General features: G+C 33.1%; 1 protein-coding gene across 4 annotated transcripts in view; it reads left to right on the top strand.

The window, feature by feature from the left end:
* Positions 1 to 20750, top strand: part of CLCN3 (chloride voltage-gated channel 3) — a 78205-nt gene that overhangs the window by 43548 nt on the left and 13907 nt on the right. For all 4 annotated transcript variants that reach the window (XM_011360273.2, XM_011360275.2, XM_011360274.2 and 1 more), the window contains 8 exons: positions 3949 to 4106; positions 8624 to 8723; positions 9707 to 9894; positions 10737 to 10859; positions 11989 to 12195; positions 15042 to 15122; positions 16053 to 16598; positions 19039 to 19225. In XM_011360273.2, the coding sequence (XP_011358575.1) occupies positions 3949 to 4106; positions 8624 to 8723; positions 9707 to 9894; positions 10737 to 10859; positions 11989 to 12195; positions 15042 to 15122; positions 16053 to 16598; positions 19039 to 19225 (1590 nt within the window). The remainder of the gene's footprint in view (positions 1 to 3948; positions 4107 to 8623; positions 8724 to 9706; positions 9895 to 10736; positions 10860 to 11988; positions 12196 to 15041; positions 15123 to 16052; positions 16599 to 19038; positions 19226 to 20750) is intronic.

Below are 20750 nucleotides of genomic sequence, written 5' to 3'. Positions count from 1 at the left end.
AATATGATAAATTTAAAATTACTCCTAATGCGGGATATGTAGGCATTCCTATGATCCCATTAGAAAATTTAGAGTAGAACAGAAAAAATTTTCAATTTCTTCCTCTTTTTTATTTTACTCAGCTTTCCATGTTTCACAGAACAAACTATAAAAGAAAATATGTGAAATGTCACATACATATTAAAGTAAAAGTCTGAATTTTTTTAAATGGCCAACCTATTCTTGCATTTTATATACTAATTCTTTTGCAATAACAAACTTTAAATTTTAAAAAAAATATTAATCGATTTCACATTCAGTGTGATATCTTTCAGTTGTCAGTAATAGCTCTGTACAATGGAGAAGAAACAAGATAAAAAGAGATTAAAGATAGATTGATATATCTGCCTTCTTCCTCCTAGAGATTTTGTTTAATTATATTTATCAGAGCCCAAGAAATATCGTAATTAGCTCTGTCTTAGCAAAAAGGTTTTATTTTATTTTTATACCAAAATCAATCTTGTTTACTATCCAAGCCAAATTGATAGCAAGAGTCACAAGAACCCAAGGCTCTTTTAGAAATAATTTTGGGGGGAAACATTGATCTGTTTCTGTGGGCTTTCCCGAAACCAAGACAACCAATCAGTATTTCCCTCTATACTCTGCTGTTTTCAAACACCATTGCTGTGTCAGATGGAAGCAAATAGGCATGAGAGGCAGACTGACTTTCAAATAATCTGTTGGGGAAACAAACCACTGTGGCTAATTCCCACCCTAACATGTACAGCGACAGTCCTAGAAATTCTAAGGGACACACATAAAAGCCTCCAAACACAAAACATTGATCCACAGGGTCCTCTGGTTCAAAAAGTTTGAGTCCTTTATTTCTGGTGTTCAGATATTTAGAATTATTGTATATGTTAACCTAGCTGAATGAGAGCTCAGTTGTCCACAGGTGCGGATGAAAAGAAATATACGAGCAGAAGCTTGCAGTGGAGAAAAGAGTTAGTTTATTAGTATTGGGTTCAATCCAGAGAAGGGTGAGCTAGTGTTCCAGAATACCTGACTTCTCCATAGGCTGCAGACATCATGTCATCAAGAGTAAGGGGTTTGGGGTCATGGGTGAAACTGATTGGTCAAGGGCGAGGTAAGGAAAGTAAATCATGAGGTTAGGTCTTGAGGTCAGCTTCAGAGTCCCTCAGTCTGGTTTCAGGGGGTCGTTTTGCTTTAGGGCTCAGGAGCTGAAATACAATTTAGGGAATGATGTTATCTTCAGCTTAATGAAACCCATAGCTGTGTCCATTAGTTAGGGCCTGGCCATTGTTTCTTGCTGCCTCAGTTAGTAAGTGTCAGGGAACGGGCTGAGGCTTATGGAGCATGCTGTGAAGAAAGTGAATTGAGTGCTGGGGCTACATGTTACATTAAAATCATGCATTAAATCAGAACCCTCGATTTCACATAGTTTTGTTAATTGCATGTCAAAGTAGTTTCTACAGACTGAATTATTTGAAAGTCACTGAAGGCAAGGCATATGGCTAATATAAATGTTTATTATGGTGCTGTACCTTTTGCTGCCTTATAAAATAATAATAGTCTTTACTTTTCTACTTCCTACTTCATAGATCTGTTGGAGGAACACCTGTCTCGTTAGCTAATTATCTACATTGGTGCAAACAGCTTGGAAAATCTTATCATGGGACTGATGACATTGTGTTAGATACATGTTGTGGCAGAGAAATTTTGCTTTTTTATTTTTTTGCATGGAAGAGTAGTAATTAAGATCAGTAGTCCATCTATTCAACTCTACATAAGGACAACATAAGAGAGAAAGTTGGCAAAATATATTATAGTATGCTTTAAAATTTTTTTTAAAAAATTTCAGACTTATAGATGTTGGATAGTGTAAGAATCCCAATTCACCCTTTAATTTCTGAAATGTTAGCATTTTACCACTTTTGTTCATTCTTTCTCTTGCTGTTATATATGCTATTATCGGTGTAATGTAATAATATATATTAATAAATACACACATATACACATTATTTTTTTCCCGAACCATGTAAAAGTCAAATGTAAACATAATACACTTTTACTCCTAAATACTTCAGTATTTCCTTATGAAAAGACATTCCCTTATACATAACCATAGTATAATTTTCAAAATCAGAAAATTGACATTGATCATTAGTACTGTTATCCAATCTACAATTTTTAAATTTACCAATTGTCCTACTGTATTCTTTAATATAAAAGACATTTTTTCTTGGTCCAGGATCTAATAATCTAATAATGTTGCATTTAGTCATCATGTCTCTTTAGTCTCCTTTGAGCTAGAACAGTTCCTCAGTCTTTGTCTTCATGACTGACATTTTTGAAGAATGCGAATTTTCCCCCAGTTTGAGTTTATCTTGTTTTTTCCTTGTGAGATTCGGTTTATGCATTTTTGGCCAGAGTACAACAGATGTGTTGTCATCTTACCAGAAGTCTAGAGGCCTCTGACACTTCCCTCCAAAAACTGTTTTAAAATTCTCTTTTAATATTATATGGAAAGCAGAGTCAGAGATTCTCAAATTTGTCAAACTATTATAAGTGCTCTTACTAAATTTATTCTCCAGTGCTTTCTCTTAGGAAAATTTGTGGCCTTTTATTTAGCTTTTACAAGGTGGAAATTACTGAATTAAATCAGGATAGAGAGAGGAAGAAAAAGCTAGTGTACTCAAAGTTTTAAGTATAAGGTTTAAAGTATAAGTTTTATGTGAATGATCGTGAGTTATTGCAGGGATCGGGCCTTTAAACTCTCGGCCAAGAATGGTAAATCATTCTTGGAGTACTGCCAGAACACTGAAATCAATAAACTACTTTCCTTTTAGGAGTTTTACACCTTTCCAAGGCAAACATTCAAATGTATTGAATAGAGAGATAAGAGAGAACCCTGGTAGAAGTAAATAGACATTGAGTTTTATTAGTACAGTATTTAATATTATGTTGTTTAGAATATTAACCCTTTCTGTATTCTAGTTCCTACTACGTCTTTGAATTATTGAGAAAGAAAGAGCTTGGGACTTAACAGTATCATTTATTTGGCTCATAACAGTAATAAAAGTAGTCCTTAATATTGGCATGGTGGCTCTTTGTACACTTCTGCCTTCCCGTTCATACCCCCCCCCCAATTGATTTATGATAATCTCTTGCTCTAATGTAGGCAGTGTTTATAGTGATTGGCGATAGTTCAGATTCTAGCTTTGCCAGAGGATAGTTTTGAGAAGTGACTTAACATTTATGATAGTTTATTTTTCTGTAAATACAAGAGAATGAGTCATTTTAAATCATCAGGCTGCAAGAGTCTTAAAGTCATAGAATAAAAAAACAGGTTTCTTGTGTTTTATTTTTACAGTGTTTGTTTAAACATTAGGATAGTGCCACTCTTTATATTCTATATCAACTAGTTGCATTTGCATTAAAATGACACACTTCTAGATTAGTATTTTTGATATAAAATCTATATTACTACTACACAATTTGAAGGTGTAATTTGTAATCACTATGCTAAAATCACCTATTTGAAATTATGTACCAGCTTTTCTAAATTCTTAGGGCTTTAGAAAAATTTCAAATGCTTCTTTACCTTATATATCTTAATTATAAGGTGTAGCACCTATCGTATAGATATTTAATATTTAAAGATGACTTGTCGAAAGTTACTTCTCTGTATAGAACTAGATCTATGAGACAAGCTTATTGTTGATACTGTAGTGTGAGTTTAAAAGGACAGGCCATAATCATTTTGCCTTATTTCCAGATATTATCCAATTTTAGATAATATTTCTTAATTTGGATAATGTTCTTCATTTCTTCTATTTTATTGTAATTATTTCAAGTGATACTATTACTAATGAACTTCAAAGAAGGTTGCATAGTTCACTATTGTTTCTCATAAAACATACTCATTGTTCGTCTTTTGCTTTGCAGGAACTCATTATACAATGACAAATGGAGGCAGCATTAACAGTTCTACACACTTACTGGATCTTTTGGATGAACCAATTCCAGGTGTTGGTACATATGATGATTTCCATACTATTGATTGGGTGCGAGAGAAATGTAAAGACAGAGAAAGGCATAGACGGGTAAGTGTTTTAAGTAAACTTTTAAATCTGGTACATAAAGAGATCATTTAGTAATATATTTCTGCCAGTGATCTCAGGCTGCCAAAATATATATTATGCATTAAAATACATTTAAGCATTTTTTTGGTTTATTTATATCCCATATCTTTCCAAAAAGGATTTAGAGTTGCTTAAAATCAAAAAAGTGTATAATAAGACGAAATAGGAAGGAAAGGGAAAAGAGGGCACATGAGTTTGAGCCAAGTTCAAGATTTGCAAGTCAGCATGATTTTTGGCTAGGATCAGCACAGCAGCTGAGGCAAAAGAGAAAACTTGTTGCATGATTATTGTTATTCAAAAAGAAGAAACTTACTTGGAAGATAGTTTTATGGAGTTTCATTGTTTTCTTTTATCACTTTTCTTGGTTTTAAATCAAGATATTTCTCAAATTAAGTCCTGTATAGGACTTATTGAGTATTGTAATGCATCACTAATTTAAAAAACTGCCTTTTACAACTTATGGATCTTTTTTTGTTGTTGATTTTGACTTGTATAATGTAATTCAAAAATGAATTAAAAAAAAAAAATCTCTGACAAAGTTTCAAATTCCAAAAGTCCTTTTAAAACTTCGCGGTTTAAAATTTACTTGTAAATGAAAAATAACTGCTTCTACAAATTAGTTATAACATTTCATATTAATGTATACATGGATTTTAAATCTGAAATTGGAATTAGATTATATCGTTTATGAAAAGTACAGCTTCTGCAGTTCATCAGTCAGTATTTACCTTTTCTGGAAACATAAATAGAATGTCACTGAAAATAAGACTCAGGACATCAAATTAGTGTTCTAATCCAGTGATTCTCAAACTTTTTTGTCTCTGATCCCTTTAAACTATAAACAATTATTGAGAATGCCTGAGGAGTTTATGTGGTTACATTAATTGGTATTTACCATATTAGATATGGAAACAAGTTTTAAAAATATTCATTTAAAATAATAACAAACTCATTTCATGTTAGCATAAAACATTTTTATGAAAAATAACAATATTTTCCAAAATAAAAATATATTTAGCAAGGAGGTGGCGTTGTGTTACTTTTTAATCTCATTGTCTGCTTTAATAAAAGACTGCTGGGTTTTAATATCTTCTGCATTCAATCTAAAACTGTATCAGTGAACATTTTGTCTTCTGTTACATGAAAATACATTGGTTCACCTTGAACTTCAGATAATTGTAACATCATGCAGTAATTGAACATTTGGGAACTATTGAGTCTCTCCTTTGTGCAGTTCTTTCAACTGTTGACATTTTTCATTAGTATTTAAAAAAATCACACTTGTTAATTTCAACACTCATCTCTTCAGAACAGTCTTTATTGGGACTCTGTTATCCTTACAGTGATGGATATAAGTTTTCCAAAATTCTAATTTTTACTTGAAAGCTCAAATTCTATCACTGGAACAAACGCACATTTAGTTTACTTGAACTGACAGGCTAACTTTTTTTTTTTTTTTTTTTTGAGAAAATACCTGTCAGATTCCCAAGTCTGAAAAACCATAGTTTGGTATCTTTTTTCAAGTTAAAATGGTGTCCCATATAAGTGTCTAGTTGATTTGCAATTCAAATAAATCACACAAATGGATTTATTTCCTTGAGACATAACCTTGTATCTCACTATGCATCAGAAATGATTTACATACATGTATGACATTACACATGATATTAAAAAGACTCGGTGATCGAAGCATAATGATTTTACTGCTTTGTCAAAGACATTCTTAAGTGGAACTGGCACTGATTATTTTTACTGGCCTCCATGGCAGTGAAGTATGTAATGACTTCCAGTACATTTGAAACTCCTGCCTCGATTCATAGTGAGGAGCCAGCAGTTTTGCTGTTGCTTTCATATCTGTGAAAATGTCAACACAGCGAAAAAGGCATGTTATGTTTTACTATTATTATGAAAATAGATTTGACCTTGAAGACCCCTTGAGAATGTCTCAGGAACCCTTGGGGTGTCTGTGGTCCATACTATTTTAATCCGATGTACCTAAATCAGACACACTATAAATCCTGTATCTTGTTTGATTGTTAAGTGACTGTAACTATACTTCGAAGTGTATACATTTATGGAGTCATTAACATATTCAGGTTGGGGTTTAAAAGTGAGACTGTGCGAAAGTATCCATAAGATACCATGTTCATAAAATTTTAAAGAAAATTGAAACTAAAAGAAACCAACAGCACACCTTTTTTCCCTCTGATTATAAAAGGAGTCTACAGTTCTTGAAAGCATTTTAAATAATGTAACAATATAAAGTTAATCATGTCAATCATCTCTTTCTGGATAAGTCAGATATTTTCAATACTTTCAACTGTGCTCATATGTATTAACATAAAATCTTATAAAGCCGGGAAACTCTACACATATATGTTCTTACTCTGGTTCTAAAACATTAAATTACAAAGAAAACTATTTCAGTGCATATACCTAATTCCTTTTATCCCTAAGCTTTTTATTATACGTGTAGCCCTCCTACCTCCAATTATTTTGAAGCAAATCAACATTATTATATAATTTTAGATACTACTTCAGTATTTTGCAAAGTGGTCGTAATCTAATTATCAGTCCTCTTTTACTTAATAGCTTGAATATTTCTATAAAGAGAACCCTATATGCATTATCTGGATTTCCTCAAGTCAAATTCTAGAGAAAAGGAGAAAGTTTTAAATCATATAGTTCCCTAGTATCCTCAGAGTTCACTGATGAGGTTTTTGTTTGCTTCTTTGGTTTTTGTTTCTATATGTTTATGCACGCATGGATTTAAACTTATTCGATATATTTTAATCATCACAGTTATACTTATTGATGTCCGTGTTATTCCATTTTGATTCGTGGGAGTTTATTTTGGTTGGTGCATGTGTCTTTCGACACATCTTTAGTAGACTTAGATGTATTCTGGAAAAAACAAGATGATTTTTATCTTATCTTACACATTTCTTGCACTAAACCTGGAGTCAGCCATTCCTCCAAGAGCTCTGGTTCCTTTGGAGAAAAATCGTGTATAGGCAGTCTGGACATTGGAGATACTTATTCTTTCTGGGTTGGTCATTGCTAGCCTTTTAAGTTTATAGCAACCTTCCAATTTAAATTCAATATTATAAGGCTTTTATTTAACCTTTAGTCCTAAAATCTGTATCTCTTTTTACCCATGACCAAAATCTCAATATCATATACATAATCGTTTAATTTACCCCAGAAGACACACACAACAATTTCAGAATAATATTACCAACACTATCCCCAGCCGTGTGCTTACTGAAAAGTTTTAGTGTTTTCTTTTTTCACAATACTTTTTGCCCTTAGTGTTTATCCCACTAGAATTAGGCATACTAATTACTTTGTTTTAAAGTCTCCCTCCCTTTCAACCTGTTGCCTTCCTCCTCTTCTAAGTAATGATTTACATTTTAAATGTTATGGTTCACTCCTTTAATTTTTAAAGTATAAGCCTATGTATTTATATACTTATCTTTCTTGTATAAACAGTAGCATACTGCATCTACTTTTATCTACCTGCATCACACTGTGTCTTTTTCCTTTGCATCATACTGTATCTTATTTTTTAATGGCTGCAGAATTTTTTTTATTAACTAAATGTACTGCAAGTTACTTAACCATTACTATACTGATGAGCATTTAGATGATTTCCAAGTTTTTAATTAATATTATCATTTATTAAATATCAGCTATTTTTATTGAGAAAAGGCAACATAGAGTTTAATGGTTATTTTCTAAAGAAATGATCTCTCTTCAATCTTAAAGAATGATTAATATCTATGACTGGTTGCTGATAGTATAGAAAGGATAAAATTGTCTCATTCAACTTAGAACTTTCTGAGTCTTTTTAATGAGACCCTGTGACTTAAAATAGATCGGATGTTTGAAATAGACCAGACCATTGACTCCCAGCTGTAACCTTCCTATGGGACAGCTGAGCAGTGAAGTCCTACGCTGAGAATATTGCTTTTTTTTCCCCCTTACCCAACTTCATCTATGTGCTGATGGTAATGTAGTTCCTAGAATATTAAACAGGACTCTTAGTAAAACAGAAAAGGTTAAGGTTTTAGGTTTAGACATGCATTCTTCCTGAGAGAGACAAGTCTTGGCTGCTTCTGTCTTAGTTGAGTGAGATCCGGAAATCAAATCTGTTAACGTCCTGCTAATCTCACCTCTACTTTGGTAGAGGACATTTCTTCCTTGATCCTCAGAGATTGAAAAAAAAACAAAAAAAAAACAAAAAAAAACCCCTCAAAGTCTGAGGTTCTTGTTAAAAGTACAGCTCTCTGGGTAAACATTTGTCATCTGGTTTACAGGTATAGCAATCGATAGTGGTCGTGCCCCAAACGCACCTTCCCATCATTTAGTTTAGAAGGAACTGTCCTGTATAGAGTGACTGAGAAAAATTGTTAGATTCTAGAATTGTGGCTTTTGTTTTTAATTTGAAAATGAAGCATAAACATTTCTAATTTCAGATCAACAGCAAAAAGAAAGAATCAGCATGGGAAATGACAAAAAGTTTGTATGATGCGTGGTCAGGATGGCTGGTAGTAACACTAACAGGTTTGGCATCAGGTAAAGAAAACTTATAATGCAATCCTTTTCTCCTTAACAGAACAATAAATATTTCTCCCCTCTTTCCCACAGTTTTTTTTCCAGGTACTGTTGGATTTTTAAAAGTATTTTTTGGTTTCTTTTCTTCAAAAACTCTTCTTAAATATAACACTAGAAGGCAGGAGGCTTCCGCATCTCGTCTTAGCTCTGTCACTTTAACTGTCTGTCCAATTATTATTATTATTTTTTTATCTTTCTGAGCTCAGTTTCTGTATCTGTAAAGTATGTGGTTTGGACCAGATGATCAATAAAATATTTTCTAGTGTTGACATCATAATAAATAGCTAATATTTATTGAGTGCTTCCTATGTGTCATGGCCTATTCTAAAAGCTTTACGTATTTGTAAACCTCATAACAATCCTATAGTACATGTGTTGTTATTAATGCCATTTTATAGATGAGGGGACTGAAGCACAGAGATGTTAAGTATTCTGTCCGTAAAATGATCTTGATATATTTGATTTTTATTTGAGAAAATGAAAACTGATCACAGTAATTCATTAATGGTATTAGTTTCACTAATTATTTTTAATGAATATTAAATTTAATGAGATTGTAAATCTATTGTTTGAGATTGATACATACTAGTAAAAACTCTGACTTCAGTAACCAGATTTGTGAACCTCCTGCAGACAGCTGTCTTTTGAAGATGTTTTAGTCTTTTTAACACCTTTTTTTAAAACTCACAATTAATTTTAATAATATAACTAGTTTTAATCCCAAAGAGAGAGTTTTATTTTCAAGAATAGCTATTTACTATTTTTAAAAGTAACATAAACTTATTGATAATTAAGGTTTGACAATATTAAATTCATATAATATTCCTTATGTGACCTTTTTTTATAGAGAGTCCCCTGCTTTCCTTGATCCTTTTAACTTGATAGTTCTTAATTCCCCAAAAATGGGCTTAATTTTTTTTGCCACCTCCAACATGTTTTTTTAGGGGCATTGGCTGGACTAATAGACATTGCTGCTGATTGGATGACTGATCTGAAGGAAGGCATTTGCCTTAGTGGGTTGTGGTACAACCATGAACAATGTTGTTGGGGATCTGACGAAACAACATTTGAAGAGAGGGATAAATGTCCACAGTGGAAAACGTGGGCAGAGTTAATCATAGGTCAAGCAGAGGTGAGTCTTTCTTTGTCTCGAGATGAATTAATAATCAGTATATTAATAATCAGAAATGATCATTTAAATTATTTAATTATAAAATTAATGACATTAGATGATTGCAACCTTAATTAAAGGAAAAAAGAAAGAAATGGAATATGATAGAATGGAAAACATGAGAATACATTGCAGCAAGTAAAATATAAGTATTTCAAGAAGCTCTTGTTTTAGTTACATAGTCACATACAAATTTAGTGGGTTATGACGTAAATGTTATTTCTTGTTGTAGAAAAGTGCAATAGGATCTGTGTAACCACAAAAAGTTATGAAGTCAAGTTATTAAACTGCTGGATGTATTACATTGTGATTATTCAGGAAGTATGAATTATCAAAACACTCAGTAAAATAAGCCTTCTGACTAGAATTACCCATAGATTTTTTTCATACCATTATAGTATTGCAATGATTATTTTACTGTTCTTGATGTACTGTAATGAACATTTTAGAAGTTAGAATATTACATAATATATACATATATTATTACATGATTATATATGGATATGTTTTTTAAATTTTGTTATAGCTAAATTTTAGAGATTGAAGTATAGCTAAGATTCTGGACAAGTCTTTAGGGATCAGGAAAAAGTCAGGAAAAACTTCAAATAGCTTAAGGCTCCTTGGTATGTATACAAATATGTCTTTTGATTCTACTTAAGTAGTTTATTCATGTAAAGCTTTTATTATTGTGGAAGTAAACCAGGAGCCTTTAGACGTTTTATGCAAGTTTCTTATGAGGCAAGCATTTGCAGTATAGGTACACTGTAAATTAAATTCATCCTATTGAACTCTTTGCTTTTTAGGGTCCCGGTTCTTACATCATGAACTATATATTGTACATCTTCTGGGCTTTGAGTTTTGCCTTTCTTGCTGTTTCCCTGGTAAAGGTATTTGCTCCATACGCTTGTGGCTCTGGAATTCCAGAGGTAAGCCATGCAATATTTAGTAGTTTTAAACATTTAGTAATTGTTATGATGCTGATCTTTTTGCCTTGGGGGGGTGGGAGGATGTTTGTTTTTCTTGAGAAATTGTTTGTAATATGAAAAAGAAAAGTTAAAAAAATGTAAGCTTATTGAAGACATCATTGAAAAATTCTTCCCTGTAAGTCATTTCATCATTTACTATAGAGGTTGACTTTTTTTTTTCCCTCACCACTAATTTAGCACATGACTAAACAAATATCAGAAGACTTCGTTAAACCTTAAGAACCTGGAAAAATATTCTGTTTCCTAAAGTTCTTTGATGGATTAGTTGATGTTTTGCTGTTAGGAACTCAATTTAGTTACATTCATTCGCTTTCTATAACTATCTTTTAATTAAATAAGTTAATAAATCTTGAATTTGGAAGATAATATTTACAACCATTTTATACTTTCAAATAAACATTTGATCATAGCAGGTTAGTAGCACAAACTCTTGGGTTATACTGTTTATCAACAATAAAGGAGAATATAGTTTGAACATAATGTTAACTCATTGCTTTCCCCTTTTTATTTTTGTTCTAAATAAGTTACCAGTTTTTCTTAGTTCATTTATTTTAACATCTAAATAGTAGTAATTTTTAAAGCTTATTAGGAATGTCATTAATAAGGAGCGATATCATGCAGTATTTAGCAGTTGTCACTCATCCTTGATGTACAGGAAAATATTACACAAAATTGTGGTACTCTGAGAAGGCATAATATCTTTATTTCTGACACAGAATTCTGAAATGTACCTAACTATATTATATTTCTGCACAGAAATATTCAAATTTACTTTTATTCTGGTTATGTACTTATGACCCTTGTATTAAGTTCTGTCCTGTAATGTGACCTGATATTTTAGTTTTGCTTGTGAGATAGATCGTTTCCTATTCTTGCTTGGGAAGAGAATTAGAATATGAAATAGGTTTATTATAGATATCATAATAGTTAAAGCTTTTGAAAAGTTAATTGTGACTTGTTCTATAGTCCACCAACATTTACAAGGTAGTGTTGCGAGTTAAACAAGAGAGTAACTTAAGTTTGCATGTTTCTTAAAGGACATTAAGATGCCTTAATCTTTCCTTTGTAGATTAAAACTATTTTGAGTGGATTTATCATCAGAGGTTACTTGGGAAAATGGACTTTAATGATCAAAACCATCACGTTAGTACTGGCTGTGGCATCAGGTTTGAGTTTAGGAAAAGAAGGTCCCCTGGTACATGTTGCCTGTTGCTGTGGAAATATCTTTTCCTACCTCTTTCCAAAGTATAGCACAAATGAAGCTAAAAAAAGGGAGGTAAGTGTCTTTTGTAATTTATTTGACATATACATATCCGTGATACAGACTTATATCAGTGAAGAATTTCTGAGTGTAAAGATCACATTTTACCCTATTTTTTTGGATAAATTCTATATTCAGATGAAAATTTAATGTGAAAATTGCTTCTCTTCCCTTTGCCAAATAATTGCTGATGTCTTTCTAGAATCCATCCCCAGTGCTGCTCAGTTACCTGCATATTTTCGAGAAGTTTTAGATTGACTTCTGGTGTTCATTGGTTTCAGTTGAATTTCACAAAGGTCTTTGCATTCGTTTTTGCTTTGCCTTACATCTCTCCTCTGAAATGTTTCCAAAATGTGGCATTATTTTTACTCTTCTCACCTTTGGTATTTCTCCAGGGTTGAGAAATCTTAACAACTGTGTTTTCCTCTGGAGCAAGTGTCTAATGCCAGTGCGAGTGCTGTGTCATCTGCAGAGAGCTATCTGGCACCATGGGGAAGTTCTAAGGGCATCTAGGATCTCCTAAGGTTTAAATCAGAGATTCTCATTAAAGGGGGTTTAGAAATTCTTCTTTATTCAGCTGTTTAGGGCAGTTTCTTTTACCTTTTTTTTTTTTTTTTAAGGCCAACCTAAAACCATCTAGATATTTAAACTTTATATATTATAGAGTTTCCTTGGTGTTCTAGATTGCTTTGGATATTTTCTAAAAGGAAAGCGAGCCCTTGAGATCTTCTGTGTTAGCCCTAACTTTGGAGGCCCAATCCCTTCCTGTTTTCCCTATCTAATCTTCAGCCCTAGATGATACAGAGCTCTTTGAGTTTGTAAGGTATGATATTTTTATATATCATTAAATGCTGAGAACTCAGGAGTCTCTGGGCTTAAGACAGGACCTTTTATCCTGTTGTTTTTATAATACAATGAAAATGTAAAATATTTTCTATCAAATTATTTAATTCCTCAATTGAAATAATTCTAGTTTATTTTAATGTTAGCTCTAAAACATTGGCAGTAGATAGTCTTAAAGTAGAACATTTCAGAGCATCATTGTTCTATCTCTGAATGACAATTGTGATTCCAATATTATCCTATAAACAAAAATAACTACTGTTAATTACTATGTATCTGGTTCTGTGGCAAGTACTTTACTTGAATCTTAAAATTTAATTCCACAGTAATCCTATTTAACTTGGCACTATTATCTTCATTTAAAGAGAGGAAACTAGAAATTAAAGTGGCTAATTTTTGCCTAAGATTACAAAGCAGAGTGTCAGTGTGGATTAAAATTTGCTTTACTCCAACTCTAAAGTCTATACTTTTAACTATTATACTACTGCTACTATGTGTGGATATATCTTTGTGTGTGTTAAAAACAAAACCAAACCTAAAACTCTACTATAATGTGGCAAGTTAGTGGCTAAGATGGAACTATAACATTTGTCTCCCTAGTACAATTCCTTCACTTGCTATTGTACCTTGACATTTTTGGGATAAGATTTTTTTTAATTCACTATAAGTGAAAAAATGTAGTTTATTAGAATCTGTTATAAAATTTAAATTCACCTAAATTTTAACGTACACACTATGATGATTAGTAAGATTTATAACATTAATTTTATTCTGTCACCTTAGTATGTACATGTCTAGAGTTCACTTGTGAGTTGAAAGCAGTAAGGCCTCATATTTTGGCTTTCTTCCTGTGCTCACTTCCTTGATGTTTTTTAATTAAATGATTCTTAGATGCTTATAAAACAGATTAAAACGTGTGTGAGTTATAGGCACATGGATGGGTGTTAGCTTGATTATAAAATTCTATTATATTAAATGTAGAATCAGAGAGTTAAATCTGTTGTCTACAGTCCTATTAGTGGGAAAATACAAAATAGTAAGTTAAATTTGCTCTCCATCCTTCCCCAAGTAAGCAGTCTGCATTCTTAAAGCCAGATACTATTTAATTAGAACAAATATTTGTTTTTTTTTAATATATCAAACAAAGCTTTGTGCTCTAAACCACTTGTAATTTAATTCTGATGATTTCTAATTTCTCTTTCAGAATGTGAAAATTTACCAGTTGAGGAAATGCTTTGGTAGCCTCAGATATTTCCTGGAGTAAAGTAGTGAAAGGAATAAAGACTCTTAGAAAAGTAGTTACACATAAATGCCCAGTGGATTTATATGTGTAGCTGGCTTCACACTGGCAGGAAGTGGGCAATGTCCAAGTGAAAGCCCATGGAGTTGGAGAGAGGCTCCATATGTGCGTTTGTGGATTTTTTCTCTTCCTTGAACTTTCTTGTTAGGGGTTCGCGTTGGTGAGACTGTATCATAAGGAGTAGCCTTTCAGAGTGAGGCTCACTGTATTAGCAGTGCCAGTATTTTCAGAGGATTTAGAGTAGTGAAAATATAGGGAAACAAAATAGGTTTTAAGTTCCCTGGATATTTTTGTAGGATATGGAGTAGAGTAATTAATGATGATGCAGTTCTAAAATCTGAAGAAGTAATGTCCTATTTAAAAATAAGTAAACAACTCTCCCTTCAAACCCCGGTTACTTCTCTCCCTACTAGTCTTCACAAACATCTTGAAAATTGGCTGTATTCATTGCCTCTTCTTTATATCTCATTTACATTAGTTTATCCCACACAAATGTTTTTTGACTGAATACTGAATATATGAATGACCTTTTAATTAAAGCAGAAGAAAAAAAATATTTTTAGAAGAAATAAATATTTTCCTTTGCCTGCGGAGGAGGAAGACATGTGAGATAAATTCAGAAGAGGCATTTTGAAAATTAAATTAACACGAAGAATTTTTATTTGGTATAATTTTGAATTTATAAGAACATATGAAATAAGCCACTTCCTCTTTTTAGGTGCTATCAGCTGCCTCGGCTGCAGGTGTTTCTGTAGCTTTTGGTGCACCAATTGGAGGAGTTCTTTTTAGCCTGGAAGAGGTAGGTAAGAAAAAATACAGCAGTTAAAATGATGTATAATTACTCTTACAAATATATTTTGGCACACTTTCCAGTTTCATAGCTAGTGTAATGTTAATAGCTACAGATTTTGTTTTTAAGATTTCAAATTTATTTTCATAGTTATTTTTCACCCTTACATAAAAAATGTAGTATACTATATAGTTCTTTACCTTGGGAAAAATCTTTTTAAAAATATTATTCATGTATAAATATTAGTGATTATTTAAAATTTAACTTGGATGTATTTAAAAGTAACTAGATATGAATTCGACTTGGAAAAATACTTAAAACAATCTATCTCTATTAGCTGAGATATAACCTGTGTTTTTATTTAAAAATTTTTTAAGAATCCTAAATGGTCTTGTAAGTTTTTCTTGTGTGATTATTTCTGTTGTTATTATTGATGTTTAAGGAGATAATTTTAGTTGCTTCAGTGGAATATTTTATTTTTCTTTTCTTTTTGGTCCTTAAGACTTTTATACTTTTACACAAAAATATGACTAGAAAACAGAAAAAGTTTTCCAGTTATTCGTGCTCTTTTCTCTTTTCTACTTAAATAGAAGAGGTAAATTAAATAGTTCTTTTTGAGCTAACATGAGTTGGTGCCAGTATATTTATTCTTAACTATTAAGATTGAATTGGAATTGAAATTCATGTTGAAAATAAAACAATGCTAGGTATTTTAAATAATTATTAGACATTTATGACCAGTTCATATTGTGAATGTATACTGGTATGATAGTCAAGTTAATAAAAACATCAGTATTTTTCTTTCCATGATAAAATCCATTACAATTAAATTCTATTTGCAGCAAAATTTAGAGCTATACTATTTACCATCCAAGTTATAACCTGTCAGAAATATCTTATAAAATTATAGCATTAATTTTTCTTCCTTTTTTTTTTTAGGTTAGCTATTATTTTCCTCTTAAAACTTTATGGAGATCATTTTTTGCTGCTTTAGTGGCTGCGTTTGTTTTGAGATCTATTAATCCATTTGGTAATAGCCGTCTGGTCCTTTTTTACGTGGAGTATCATACACCATGGTACCTTTTTGAACTGTTTCCTTTTATTCTCCTCGGGGTATTTGGAGGGCTCTGGGGAGCCTTTTTCATTAGGGCAAATATTGCCTGGTGTCGTCGACGCAAATCCACCAAATTTGGAAAGTATCCTGTTCTTGAAGTCATTATCGTTGCAGCCATTACTGCTGTGATAGCCTTCCCTAATCCATATACCAGGCTCAACACCAGTGAACTGATTAAAGAGCTTTTTACAGACTGCGGTCCTCTGGAATCCTCTTCTCTTTGTGACTACAGAAATGACATGAATGCCAGTAAAATTGTTGATGATATCCCTGATCGTCCAGCAGGCCTTGGAGTATATTCAGCTATATGGCAGTTATGCTTAGCACTCATATTTAAAATCATAATGACAGTGTTCACTTTTGGTATCAAGGTAAGTGCTGATGTGGGGTGATATGTAAGTAATCTTGGCATATTCAAAACATGTAGAATGAGAAATGAAATTTTTATCTAAAGGTGGTTTTATAAATGTAGGCTGGAACATTTTTATCTGTTGGGTTTAATTTTAAGTAATGAAAAAAAATTCCTTAGATTATGTTGTCGAGCATGGTATCTGTTGCTTTGTAACAAATTACCCCAAAACAGAAGCTTAAGGTAACTACTTATTTTGCTCTTGATATTGGTCAGTGATTTAGGAAATACTTAGCTGGGCATGTTTTGTTTGGTGTCTAGTACAGTTGTCATCAGACACAGCTAGGACTGGTCAGCTCATAGATGTTCATTTGTCTGGCACCTGGGCTGAGAAGATTCAAGCAATCGGAACTAGAACATCTGGGCTCCTAGAACATCTATTTCTCTATGGTTTTTCCAGCATGGTGGCCTCAGGGTAGTTAGATTTCTAACATGATAGCTCAGGATTCCTAAAGCAAGTATCCCAAGAGGACCATTCCTAACCTAGCCAAAGAAGCCATGCAGCTTGCCTTCTGTTGCATTCCATTGTCTAGGCAGCCACAAAGACCACCCAGGTTCAGGGGGTGGGGACGTACACTCTACCTCTTAGTGGGAGGAATGTCAGAGAATCCATGATTATGCTTCAAAACCATTTATGTTAGTTTCCTATTCCTGCTATAATAAATTACCACAAACCTAGTGGCTTAAAATCACACAAATATAGTTCTGGAGACCAGAAGTCCAAAATGGGTCTCCCTGGGCTAATATCAGGGTGTTCACAGGGATTTATGGAGGTCCTAGGGGTAAGTCCACTTTTTTTTTTTTTTTTTTGCCCTTTTCAGCCTTCTATAGGCCAGTCACATGCCTTGGCTCATGGCCCCCTTCTTTCATCTTCAAAGCCAGCAATGGCTGGTCAAATCTTTTATCTCATCATTCTAACACTAACTCTTCTAAATCGTTCTTCCACATTTAAAACACCTTTATTATTACTCTGAGCCCAGCCAGGTAATCTAGGATGATAATCTGTTTGAAGGTCAACTGGTTAACAACCTTCATTCTGTCTGTAACCTTAATTCCTCCTTGCCATGTAATGTAACAAGATATATCTTTGGAGAGCCATTATTTTGCCTTACCATATCCCTGTAGTGTGTTAGCTTGAAAAGACACTTGAAAAGGCCCATGAACACCAAAGATTTAAGGCCTTATTGCTTCTTTTGAATTTACAGAAGTGAGAATAACATTTGTTAATTAGTGTTTGCCAATAAATATAATTCTAGTATATGAATCTGTCAGTGATATATGTAGGGAATCAGATGTCAGCTAATCCTTGTTCTTTAAATTATTGCACTTATAGTTCATATAATAGTTAATGTTCTCTAGTGATAATGTACTTTCACAGATGTACATTATGTGGAATAACTGCTTAATTTCAATGAAATTGGGTGGTGTTTTAAAATATGATCTTTTTTTCAGTCATCCTTCATGTTTAGTTCACTGTGTATAAGAGTTAAATAATAGAAAAACCTTGAAATTTTACTTTTTTTCCTTTAATTTATTTAAAGGATTTGTTAAAGCTCTCATTTCTACAGTAAGTTTTTTTTGTAAAGCCCAACTTTGTCACCATTGGGTGAACTATAGAAAGCCAGAGGCAATTGGCAGGCCTTTGTTAAGTCTCCCATTACCTTCCACTCTGCCTGAGGGATCCTGGTTGGCAGGAGAGTGTAAAATGTTCGATTACTTCTGTTTGGATATGCATTTAATGATCCTGATACACCTTCAGTGTGCCATCACTTTGTGCTAGGCTTGTTTCGTATCCAGAATGGTTTAGAGCTGTTGTTAGACTTTTAATAGTCTTTAAATGATCTTGTATAAGATGCTTACTATTCCCATTATCTTTATTAAATTTGAGATACACACACACACAATCACTAAGAAATTATTGGGGGACCTGATGAGATCACTCACTTTACATTGTACCACTTAAGAGGAATACCATCTACTAGTTCTATCATTTGATGAACAACAAATACGTAGGAAGGACATAAACTTGGAGTAAAGGACATTTTTCATAACTAAATCACTTTGAATTGAATTGACTTAGAGTTATGAAAAATGCTTCATACTGTCCTTTTATTTTTTTTTTCTTCCACAGTTCCCCATGGACTAATGAAAATTTTGTTAGGGACTATCATTAGGAACCCCTGAGTTAAAGGATAAAAAACTCTATTTATTTTCTCTTTGGCCTAGAGAATGTGGTTTGTTACTTTGTAACCGAAGTCATGGAATTGTTAAAATATTATTATGACATGATTTTGGTCAACTTTTAATGTACTAAGATTTTGATATGTATAAAGACTCAAAAGTGTTAGAAAGAATTCCATTTTAAGCATCCTGCCTTATTAAACACTCTGTTTTCGTTATAGGTTCCATCAGGCTTGTTCATCCCCAGCATGGCCATTGGAGCAATCGCAGGGAGGATTGTGGGGATTGCAGTGGAGCAGCTCGCATATTACCACCACGATTGGTTTATCTTTAAGGAGTGGTGTGAGGTTGGGGCCGATTGCATTACCCCTGGTCTTTATGCCATGGTTGGTGCTGCTGCATGCTTAGGTAATGTCACTGTGTCTGGATGCTCGTGTATCTGAGAGAGAAAAGAGTGAGTGAGGGAGTGTTCATGCTTAATTGTTAGGGCGAGGTGAAGGGGAAGAAGGTACAGGACAGAGGAAGAGAATGTTTTAACAGAAATAAGACAGTGCTACTATTATATTGTATTACACAGTGCTAGTTTTCATTTTACCTGTCTCTCAACATTTGTTAATGCAAAAATTTAATAATAGCATCTTTTTAATGTCATGTAATGCTTTATGATGGAAAACATCTCATAGGCTTAATTTGAATCCTGTCCAAGGAGATTTTTGGTTTTTTCATTGTCAAGGATCTTGACTTACCTATACCAACTGTAGCCTGCTTCCTAAGATTGGCATTCTAGCAAAGCTGCAGAATAGCTTTACTTTGGGCTCTGCGGTGATTTGTTTTCAGCCTCAGTAAAAGACTTCTTTACCAGCCTTCCTGGTAAATCTCAGATGCATTTATAGCAAAATGAGAATGGTAACTACTGTTTTAATGAAAAGCAAAATATCTGCATTGAATAGTGAGCCCTGGTAAGTTCTTGAGCTAAGGAGCAACATGATGAAAGTATCACTTAGGAAAGAGAAACCTGGAAACATGGCTTAGATAGTGGATCGAACGTAATGGGGCCTAAAGTCAAGGAGGTGAGATAAAATAGTATTAAAATTAAGGACCAAAGTCTCGAGGGTCTTGACTAGGTTGATAATGGTGTGAATACTGAGAAAGGGACCCATAGATAGATATTTTGCAGAGCAAATCAAATAGGACTGGGTGAGAGTCTAGATGTTAGGATAAAGTGAAGGGTTGAAGCAAAAATGATGACTACGAGGTTGTCAGGAAGAATGTGGTACCTAGTGTTGCAGTCAGGGAAGTTGGAATGGGGAGCCCTCTGGGAGAAGAGGAGGAGTTTGGTTTTAAGTGTGTGGTGTGTTCTGGGACAGTGGTCATCTGAAGTCTTTTTACAGGAAAAAGAGACAAGCATAATAAGACAAGGCGTGCATAGTCGGAGATGTGGGGCAAATGTAGCGGTAGCTGGAGAGCTGTGCGGGAGGCATCCACACAGAGATGATAGTTCAGAATGATGATTTGGGTAAATGAGTAGATGAGTTTTCTAAGGGGGATGAATATTACACTGCTAACAAATCACAAGGTGTCAAAGTATTTTACCCATTTTGAAAAAATTTAGAGAAGTGTGCTAAATTAATATTCTACCCACATATGAATTTAATTTGTAAACTGATAGTAAAGAAGATAACTGTGATGTGCTTCACCAAATTCTTTAAGAATTAATGATAAGCTTTTATATGGGTGAAATGTCTTTGCTATAGCAATAAATCGAAAATGGCAAACTTATTTTAGCTGGCCAGTTGTGCTTTTTTTATATGAAGCAAAAAAGTCTTCTGTGTTATAAAAAAGATTGGTGTTTCTCTAGATCTTATTAAAATAGTGATAATTTGGTAAGTTCTCTTTACAAGTTGTTTTCAACTGCCTAGTGCAAAATGTTTTA

Source organism: Pteropus vampyrus, unplaced genomic scaffold (assembly GCF_000151845.1).
Source record: "Pteropus vampyrus isolate Shadow unplaced genomic scaffold, Pvam_2.0 Scaffold53, whole genome shotgun sequence".
Taxonomy (NCBI): Eukaryota; Metazoa; Chordata; class Mammalia; order Chiroptera; family Pteropodidae; genus Pteropus; species Pteropus vampyrus.
Note: the sequence above shows the minus strand (reverse complement) of the source record. Positions and strands in the feature narration are given on the sequence as shown.